The sequence below is a fragment of the Malania oleifera genome, chromosome 12, assembly GCF_029873635.1.
Source record: "Malania oleifera isolate guangnan ecotype guangnan chromosome 12, ASM2987363v1, whole genome shotgun sequence".
Classification (NCBI taxonomy): Eukaryota; Viridiplantae; Streptophyta; class Magnoliopsida; order Santalales; family Ximeniaceae; genus Malania; species Malania oleifera.
The window spans coordinates 57,959,729-57,970,851 of NC_080428.1; the positions used below are offsets into that span (position 1 = coordinate 57,959,729).

An 11,123-nucleotide genomic window follows, 5' to 3' on the forward strand; every position below is an offset into this window, starting at 1 on the left:
CGGGCGATTGAACCAAGGTTTAGCCACCCAAACCTCGTCGGGTTAAAAAGTTTTTAACTGAGGTAAATATGAGTTATCTTGGGTTAATTATGTTTAAACATTTTTGAACTTTTCTAATAATATCCAATAGGTCCCAAACAGTTATATTTTTTACCTAACCTATAAATATGGGTTCATTTGTGAGGATTAGATAAAGATTAAAAAATTCATTAGCCAAAAATCCTCTCTCTTGAAAATACTCCTTTTGTCCAAATACTCTCAAATTTCTATTCCCTTAATACGTTTTAGTATTGTGAGAGTATATTGGTTGTGCTAGTGTATATTAGATTGCTAAAACCTCCCACTTGCTTGTGTGATTGAGATATTATTTTTGGGAAGTTTAGCTTAGGTTTATCCACAAATTTTCATACTATAAATCTCGTGTTGGGATAACCTAGTAAGCTTAGGATATTTGCATTGTTATTGTAAGTATCCAATAGTTCCGTTTTTGGTTGTGCAAAGATATTTTTAAACAAGCAAAATATTTTCAAACTAATAGTGTGTTTATTTCATTGAAGAAAATTTTCTTGAACTAGTTTGAATATCTGATTAATATCTTTGGAATATTGATTTGCTATTGATTTGTGCTTTTCTTAAATTCCAAGGTATTGCTTGTTTAGAATACTTTTGAACATTATTGTGATCATATCTTGTTGAGTATTATTTGCACATCACTGAGCTTACATTACCTACATTGTTGATGTGTATATGATTGATTAAGTATACTATGCGTATTGGGGTACATATATGCTTTATATGAAAGCACAATCACTGTACCATTTGATTGAGTGAATATTGTTGTATTTTCAAGCGTGGCCTGAGGAAGCGGTAATCCAACCCGGTAAGGATTGTGTAGCTTGAGGTCAGCCCTATGTTAATTGATCTGGTTGTAAAGGTTGAGGCCAGCCCTGTGGTAATTGACCTGGTTTGTTTAGGTGTCACTCCACTAGTTTAAGTGAACAATTATAGTTGTAATCCTTGTGCTTGTTAGCTAAGGCGGCGACGTAGGCACAGTTGGTCAAATCCTGATAACATATCGTGTGTCTATTTATATTTCCGCACTTTATATTTACCGCACATGTATGTTATTGTGTGAATGATGCAAATGATTTAAATTCTGCATATTATACTTATTTGCGCATTTGGGTAGATAGACGTAGGTTGTGAATGTACTGTTGCTGAACTAGTTTAACCTAGGAGAAAAAGTTTTAAATTCCAATTCACTCACCCTCTTGGGAATACACCAAAACTATCAATATATATATATATTGAAATGTTTTATGCAGAAATAAATATAATGGAAGCCAGTTATGCTTTATATAGTGAATTGTGATAATATGAGATTTGAAATATGGAAAATGTTGAAAAGTGGAATACATAATTGTTTTATTGAGACCGATGAATTGTAGTATACCAATGTGTATTTTATTGGAAAATGATGGAATATGATATATATATATATATATATATATATATATATATTTATATATGTGTGTGTGTGTGTGTGTGTTTTCTATGATAGACGAGGAGATAAGAAATATTGATATATTTTATTGAGAAATGTTGAAATACGTGAAATGAGATACGTACTATGAGATGGAATGTGTACTGATATGATGAGAATGAAACAAAAAATGATGAGAATATTACTGATGTGATGAGATGAACCAACATACTGAAATGAGAATATTGAAATGTGAATATTGAAATGAGAAAATTGAATTGTGAAATGAGAACCCTGATTGACGATTGTTGGTTAGAGAGCACGGTATCATTGCTAGCGAGGTGTTAGTACAACCTTATGGTCTTATGGAGAGTGTGGCATAGTAGTCGATTGAGCGAGTGAGAAGGGTAGTTTTGCCACCCGATGTCCGGACTAGGAGTGGGCAGGCCAATCATACTACAGACGGGCAGTTTCATTATTTGATCTAATTGGGTAGGCCAACCGTGGTTAGGTCCAGCCTTCGGACAGTACAACTCGGTTATGGGGGGAAGCATGATGATGTGAATATTCTTAGGGCAGCCATGAGTTACAGATAGGATGTGTATTTTTTACTGGTGGACAATCATGAGCTAGACTGTGAGATGAAAATAAGAAATGAAAGAATTTAATGACATAAATAATTAGGGTGAAGTAAAACTCTCCACCCAAGAGTTTATTGAGTAAGGTGAGTGCCTTGATAAGTATCAGTTATAGCCACACCCGAATTAATCGGGTAAGGTTACAAACAATATCAGAGCAGAGGGGCATTACATGTATGAGCGTGTAATCTCCCTTATTCTATGGAGATGATTAGACCTAGTTTTCAACAAAAATATATTTTTTCCGAGTAGCTTATTGTATTATGAATTAACGTTCAAATCGTGTGGTATAAGAATGATTTTTTTTATTGCATAATTGAATTTGAGGATTTTTATGGTATTATTATACAATGAGAATGTGGTTTGCGTGGTAGAATTGTGAAATGACGATTTTATACCAAGTTGTGAAATGATGGTTTTATACTGAGCTTTGAAATGTGAAATAACGATTTTATATAGAGTTGTGAAATGACAGTTTTATACCAGGTTGTGAATGATTGGAAATACTGATGTGAGATGTATGTTAAGAAAATGAGATCATGATACTATTTTTATTACTTAAATTACATTATATGGTTTAAGAACCCTAAGGACCGGATATAATGAGAGCACGGTACCGTAACTAGTAAATGAGTTAGTGCAGCCACACTGTTTTGAGAGTGTTGGTAATAGAAAGTCGATTTGATCACGGAAGGATTGTGTACCCTCCTGGAGTCCGAACAAGGTTGTGGTAGGCAAATCGGACTTGCAAACAAGATATTTTGACTTAGCTTGGTGGTAGGCTAGTCAAGGCTAAGTCCATTTTCGAACCGCACAACCCGATCATGAGGATTATACATGATGATGTTGTTAGTCCAAAAGGGTGGTTCTTCTATGCATATATGTGAATTTATGTAAATAGTATTATTTACTGAGTCGAACTATATCGTGAAGAAAAATATGTATTTTCAACTGTATTGGTGTGAGTTATATTTTACAAATGCTATGTTGGTCAGATAAAGTAAATTAATGAATGTGTTTGATTTCATTGAAACTTATGTTAGTCACACACTGATAACAATCTATTTCATCTTACTGAAATGTGTGTCTCATCCCAATAAATATATCAACTTTTCAAGACCTATAGGAAATCGAGCCTAGGAGCTCTAGAGCAGGACTTAGACGATCTCGCTGAGGGTGAGTGTTGGTGGGACATTGGTCTGTTTATATTAGATGTTTTGGGTTTTCTGGGTTGTAATATGAATTTTGGGTATGACAGATATAATGGTTGTGAGGTAGTACTTTGGTACGTATGGAATGGATGACCTTTTTGATTATGTTGTATGCATTTAAATTATGTTATGGAAAGAATGTACCCGAGACCTCCTTTTGGGTTTGGGTTGTTACAATTGTGGTATTAGAGATATTGTGTTATTATATGTGAATAAATGTATTATTATTATTATGTTAAGTGAGATTTTGGGGCGTTACAATAAAGGCCATTATTATTAAACCTTTCAAGATCTTTTTTTTTTTTTTTTAAATATATGTTTTTAGAGAAAAAATATATATTATCTTAAAGCTACTACGACAAATTTCAATGTCCAACATAATGATGCATCTCTTATGTCTTTCGTTATAAAGTTCTTAGAAATTAAAGAAATACCATATATACATAAAATCAGAAATACAAACTCGCTCCCACTGATCTTTATATATACATTCATCATTATTATTTCCTTTGAAAGAAATAATGGTGTCATGAACCTTAAGATACTATTGGAAGGAAGCTTTTTTTTTTTTTTTTAACTCATTTATGGATTTCTTTATTTTACACACTAGTTTCCATTATATGCTCTCGCGGTGTCATGAACCTTGAGATACTATTGGAAGGAAGTTTTTTTTTTTAACTCATTTATGGATTTCTTTATTTTACACACTAGTTTCCATTATATGCTCTCCCACACCGTTAACCCCATTATATTTCTTTTCAATCAAAGTTGCTATTAGTGTACCTGATAATGTCTTAACAGAAATTGAAATTATTCCTAATCAACATAATTAGAACACTTGCAACTTTCATAAGACATATCTCCAGAGTCAAACTTGTCAATTGACTTTTTCGTTTCACCAACATAGATACATAGATCTAATTCTAAATATTATAACATAATTAAAAACGTGTCAAGAGTAATTGAAAATACTTAGTGTGACATTTGATTATACTTACATTGAGTTATCTATCACATCATCATTTTTATCCTTTGGGTTAGATGATGACATGCCATTAATTTACTCCATAATACCTTATGACTTTAAATGCCCTAATTTTTTTTTTTTTTTTCCAAATTAGAGCAAAGTACATAATCAACCAAACTTATGAAATGCATTAAATATGGGGCAAAAATGAATGCTCCAACTATTTTCTCACAAATAGTGGTAAAAAGGAAAAAATTGTAGGCTTCGTTAGTAACGGTTATAACTTCAATTCGTTAAACCAAAAGTTAGACATATTGGTTACGGGTGTCCACTATGAAACTGAAACCTTTAATTTCCTTTTATCCTATTGAAACCATATTATTTGGATGCTAGTTTGGTGACTATCAATTTGATAAAAAACATAATGGTTGATTATATATATATATATATATATATATATATATATATATATATATATATATATATTAAGGTATCCTTATATGTAAAGCAACTCTTATAGGTTCATAAAACAAGCTTTAACCTTATACTTTGATACCACATGTTATAAAATTTCCATAAGAAGGATTTTCAACTTGTTTTATATATCAGAATCAAGTAAAGATAAGGAAAGAAATTTAAAGTATACCTTACGATATTTCCACCGAGACAATCAAATCTCAATGCAATTAACTCTTCTTTCCTTCTATTCCTATCGATCAAGTCTCTATTATGCAAAATACTTGATCTTCTCTCCCCTTACTTACTCTTATGCTTGACTTAGTAATGAAAATTCTACCAAACTTGATAATTGAGCGGTGAGAAGGACCAAAAGCCCTTAATTTTTATAAAAATCATAAGCTATAAAATAATCATAAACCTACATATGACCATTCTCTTCTTCCAAGGTAAATGGACCTTGATTAAATGTGATACATTTCTTAGTTAGTGATACATTAATTAAGGAAGTTCATGACTTTGGTCAAATGCATCTCCTTTATTTCAAGGTAGTTTGATTGGAAGACTTTTCATTAACTATCAAGGGTGCATGACTTGGGTCGTTAGATCTTACATACCAATAAATAAGGCACTTGACTTTATCAATATACCTTCATATATATATATATATATATATTTCCAACACAAATATGGGTGCTTTTACAAAAAGGAAAGAGGCCACCAGCAGCCACATGTATGATGGCCCCCGGTTTGGTGGAATCTGAGGGGGATTTGGATTCTGGAATGGCTAATGCGAAAATGGGTTAATTTCAGAATAAACAGAAGTCTTTATTTTGACTCATAAATTTGAAAGTTAAAAATAACAATTATAATAGTACAAGAGAGAAGGCTCCCTTTACATATAAATTTGAGGTGCTATTGGAACCGATGAATAATTAAAATGTAAATTCAATAAAAATTTCTTAACTCTGAGTTTCATATTTATTCCCTCTCTCTGAGTTATTTTTAGGAGAAAAAGGAAAAGAAGAATTCTATTAACATTTTAAAATAGTTGGAAGTTCTGAAGTAGGAAAGTGTGAATTACTCAATATTTAGATTGGAGACCCCACTTTTATAGAGTTAGGTAAACCTTCCAGTTAACAGTCGCCCATTAGGTTTTTGTTTACATTTTTATTTATTGTATTACTTAAATCTTTGCTTTTCTGTTAGTTTATAATACTATAATTTTCTAGGTTTTACTCCACCAAAGTAACTAAAACAGTAAAACAGCAACGTCATTTTCCATCGCCAACAATAGCGGTCGGTAATTGAACTCCAACGTTTACACTCAGTCACGTCGTGTGCATGACTATATATATAGAGAGAGAGAGAGAGAGAGAGACCATTATTAGAAGAGAAGCTCTAAAGCTACCGTCACCCACTAGCCACCATATATGTAACATATGCTAATAATTTTTCACCCAAACACGGAGCGTAGGGTGAAAAAGCAAAACCCCCAGGGCCCCGGATTCCGATAAATCTGAGTTCTGCGCAATACCGCCACACCCACTCCTACTAAAGCCAAAAATGACGTCGTACCCATCAAAAGCTGCTCCTCTCTCTCTCTCTCTCTAGCCAGAGGGGCAATTTCGTTAATATGATTAATTAGGATATTCGCATGCAGGCACGCGCCTACCCTACGACTGGGGTCTGAGATCATCATAGATCCCTACCCGCCCCAGCGTACACCACCGTCGGCGTAAAAATTGACTCCCATTAGCTCTGCCACTTTTTAAAACTAAAAAGGAAATGCTTTGCCCCCACGCTTGCAACCTCCTCTCTCCCCACTCTCTCCTCTCCTAACCACACTGTTATTATTATGATATATATATATATATATATATATATATTATATCAACCGTATCCAAACAGCCCCCACTCGCGCGTTATCCTCACCTCTCTAAAATGTTTAATATTTAGATAAAAGAAAAAAAGATAAAGGGTGTCGGCGTCTGGACCCGTGGGCCTTGGCACGGTGTCGGAAAAGGGGTTTGGTGACCGGACGGTAGGGTTTCTTTTCGACGAACAGTTACTGTTTTTGTATTTTTAGTTTTATTCTGCATCATCAGAAGTTAATAATAATAAGTACTCGAACAAAGAGAATAATAAAACTGAAGTAGTTTAGTTGCATGATGATTAACGGAATCTCCAAACTTCAAAAATATATACATACAATGATTCTTCCTTCTCAATGGCCCCTCCCCCCCCCCCCCCCTCTCTCCTCTGCTACCCATCGAAACACATGATCACATATCATACTCAAAACAGGGTAAGAAAAAGAAAATTAAAGAGGAAAATATTAGACATGGAGAGAGAATAAAAAGACTCATTTTAAAACGACGTCGCCGTGGAACGCCTACGTGGCGTACAACAAACCATCACGATCTCGTTCTCGTTCTCGTCCCCGTCACATCCACAACGGCGGTGGCTCGTTCAAATCGATGGGCAACCCGCGCCGGACGAGTCCCAAGAAAGACGCTGCTGCCGCCGCACTGGAGCTCTCAGTTCCTGCGCTGACGCCCTCCGGAACGGCACCGCAGCCGTTACCCGCTGAGGTCTCGCCGGCACAGTTCACGTCCTTGAGAACGCCGGTCTGCAGGAACTCACCGATGACGAGGCGGCCGGAGGTAGAGGTCCACCGATCGGAGGGGAGGTTGAGGTCGAGGGAGAGACCGGTCGGTGGCGACGGAAAGTTGGTCTTGGCTTTCGGCCCGCGGAGGGACCTGGCTGCGCCGTCGTAGGCCAGCGCTGCTTCCTCCGGCGTGTCAAAGGTTCCGAGCCAAACCCTCGTCTTCTTCCATGGGTCCCTTATCTCGGCGGCATACCTTCCCCACGGCCTCTTCCTCACCCCTCTGTAGTGCCCCTCCCGCGAGGACGCCATGAGAGAAAGCAAAACTGGAAAACCAGACGAAGCTTTCTAGAGAGAGAAGTTGCAAGAGAGAGAGAGAGAGAGAAAAGGGTGAGAAGTGTATTTGGGTGTATAAAGGGCGAGAGGGTCCCACGCAGTCTCCCGTAATCGTCGGCTGGACGGCACGACGCCTCCTTTAAATAAACGAAACGGCACCGATTGATGCATCTCCCACGTCCACCCCTCTGTCTCTCAGGGCCGTCCGATGGCCATCACTTTTCGATGGACCAATCTGACGGCTGAGATTAACGGGAGGTGGGCCGTACGGCGGGAGGGGGGCGTGCGGGGGCATAGGAAGAGGTAAAATCGCGTGAGGGAGAGGATAGCAGAGCCGCCGCCTGATTTGACGTGTCGCAGGGGGCTGTCATGTGACTACTCTCCGCGCGAAGCTGACGTATGCCCTACCCCCTATTGTACGGCCCCCATCCTCAGCGGCGCCTGCCTTTTTAGTTTTAACAATTAATAATTTAATAATTAAAAATATTATTAAATGTTTTATGAAGAATAAAATAATAATATTTAGGATTATGTAAAATCTGGTGGAATGGCAGCCGCAGGGGGTGGGGCCCGCAGTGGGGTAGGGTTTAGAGTGGGATGTTGTCAGAATCGGCTGCAGCCCCCACGTGGAAGGTACATACGTGTTGTCGACTTGCGGGAGACAGCCCAGTTGGGCCGCCTCCTGTTGTGGGCTTTTGATTGTTATTTGGGCCTGGGCTCTGTTCGTGTGGGGGTCCTACTACTGTTGGACCTAGACCTGGACCTGGCCCCGCGGGGGGGGGGGGGGGCTGGGGGGGTGACTGTGAACTGGGGAAGTCTTTCTTTTTTTTTTTTGTTAATTTTTATTTTTGAGTTATGGTGGGGGGGGGGGGGGGGGGGGGGGGGGGGGGGGGGGGGGTGGGGGGAGCGGGGGAGAGTGGGAAAGAGTGTGAAGGCGTGAAAACTCGCTGCCGCAGGGGGACACGCGAAGGAGAGGGTAATTTGGGAGTTTCAGATATTTCTGTGAGGGTTGATTTGGTAATTTCGTCTGTTTAGATTTTAAAAGAAAATAGGGTGACGTTTAAATTATGTTGGCCGTAAGTATTGGCTTCATCTGTTTTCTCTTTTCTTTAAAAATAAAAAGAATAAAGGATATTTCCACAAAAGACTTCCATAGAGCTCCAATCGTGGCCATCCACGTGGAGGCCAGGCAAGGGGCGAATTAGTGGGTCAAAGGTCATGTTCTTAGTTTATTTTCTGCCTTTTTTGTTTTAGGATCTTCTGTAAATCTATAATTGAAAAATGGAAAGGTGTTTTGATTGGTAACTTTTTTTTGACAAGTCTCCTCTCTTTATTTAGGTGCCAAATTAATATTTCTAAAATCTAAACCATTCATTTATGAGTAAAAGACACTAATTTCATATTTAAGAGTTTAGAACTTGATTTTTATATTTAAATTTAAATAAATTTTTAAATTTTTTTTTTTTATGAAATCATGCTAATTTTGTGTCTAAATGTACACAAATTCTAACATAAACAAAGTACATTCTAAGTTATGGTCTTAATTTATTGGATCATCCCTAATATTTCTTTCGAGTTTCATGTAACCCAATACAATTATATTCTTATCTAACTCAAAGCTTACAATCTTGATATAGGCTTTGTAAAGTATAAAACTTTAAATAGACCCCTCTACTAAGGTCAACGAACAACATTATTTAACATACAAGTATTTTTTTTTACTAATCAATAGCAAACATGAATAAGCAATGGTGAAATAATTAATGAATCTTAATTGATAGAACTTCAAGTAATCAAAGAATAATCCTGAATCAATTTTTTAAATATCGTCAACAAAATCGCCAAATTATTGCAACAAGTGAATCCAGAGTTAAGATTCAAATAATGTTCAACAAAGTCAGTATAACCTATTTTTTATATGGTTAGGTCACCTAATTACAATCAATTCCTTCGTCTTTAAGTTAAAACTTGATCACAAAAGTTTGTAACACCAATTTGTTCAACTATCATAGGATTCAAGAATATGATTATACGGCCCCCCACGGGTATAGTGTGGTGGAAAGGCATTAACAAGTAAGAAGGAGCATCAAAGATTCAATTCTCAGTAGATACACAATGTGTGTCCTGGGTTTAGGATTGACCAAACGTCCAATTGATACATGAAAGTCGTGTTCGCATCCGAACTTTACCTTGATCAGCGAGAACTGGGGAGGAGGGTGCTGATCCGTGGGTTTGGTGTCGCACCGGGGGATTCAAATGGCTCGTCAGTGGTTGGAGTTCCCGCGTCTAAAAAAAAAGAGTATGATTATACGAAAGTAAACTCTTAGCGCACCATACACACTCGTTCTACGAATGTTGCATAATTAGTTGATGATTATCTTTCTTTATTTTTGTTTAAGATCCCTCAAAATGCTCAAAAGGATTTTGGAAAGAAAAATACACACAATGCACAAGGTAAAAATATATAACAAAAAAGCGATCTAAGAAACTTTTCAAACCCACAAAAGACCAATTTGACCAATTTGTTGAGGTCAAATGCATACAAAAAATAATGGAGGAGATCTATGTTTGTAATCTACCAACCATTAGTGGAGAGAGAAGGAACCTTCATTTGCAGTTTTTCTACCATGAGAGAGAGAGAGAGAGAGAGAGAGAGAGAGAGAGAGCGAGAGAGAGGAGAGAGAGAGGTGGCGCATGCCCAATGGTTCCAATGGCCCAACAATAGTTAAGTAAGCTTTTTTTTTTTTTTTCATTTTTCCCCCATTTTCTAGATGACCAAACACAACTCATTTCCTTTCTTTCCATTTTATTTTTCTTAGACTTTATAGTAACCAAACACAAATTTTTTTTTTTTTGAATTGAGGCTTGTCCATGCACTATATACTTTTATATCTATTCTCTCAATCTCTAAGGCAATGTGGTTATGTGCCTCATGGGAGGGTTTTTTATGCTCTCATCCCCCTCTCATCACGTCTCCATCTATCTCTCCTCGTCTCTTCTCTCGTCTCATCTCTACTCATCTCTCTCTCTCTCTCTCTCTCCTCTCTCTCTCTCACTCTCTCTCTCTCTCTCTCTCTCTCTCTCTCCACCCCTTAGGGTGTGTATAGGTATATCCTAATATGTCTCTGTTAAACAGTTCCCAAAGTGGGAGGTGGGAATTGGAAATTTTTTTCAGTGTGCAAGTGATGTGGGAACTCAAACCGTCCCCATTAGAAATATAGGATAACTTGTCAAACAAGTGGCATCTTATAGGAGGGACAGCAAGGATAAGAATTGTAAATTGTAAAATCGTAGAAGGGGGAAGAAATAAAGGAAGTGACCAAAAATATATTGGAAGAGATAAAGGGAGGGTGCAAGGGGGGAGATATATATATATATATATATATATATATATATATATATATAGAGAGAGAGAGAGGAGAGA

At 37.1% G+C, this 11,123-nt stretch overlaps 1 protein-coding gene across 1 annotated transcript; it reads right to left on the reverse strand.

Moving 5' to 3' along the window:
• Positions 1–6,897: 6,897 nt before the first annotated feature.
• Positions 6,898–7,813, reverse strand: LOC131144168 (ethylene-responsive transcription factor 12). The gene has a single exon (XM_058092615.1). It carries the CDS (start codon positions 7,673–7,675, stop codon positions 7,202–7,204), a length of 474 nt encoding a protein of 157 aa, XP_057948598.1. The 5' UTR covers positions 7,676–7,813; the 3' UTR covers positions 6,898–7,201.
• Between the last annotated feature and the right edge of the window lie 3,310 nt (positions 7,814–11,123).

What these genes read in the sequence shown, in the direction of transcription:
- LOC131144168 (XM_058092615.1), bottom strand. Translation starts at nt 7,675, where the DNA reads ATGGCGTCCTCGCGGGAGGGGCACTACAGAGGGGTGAGGAAGAGGCCG.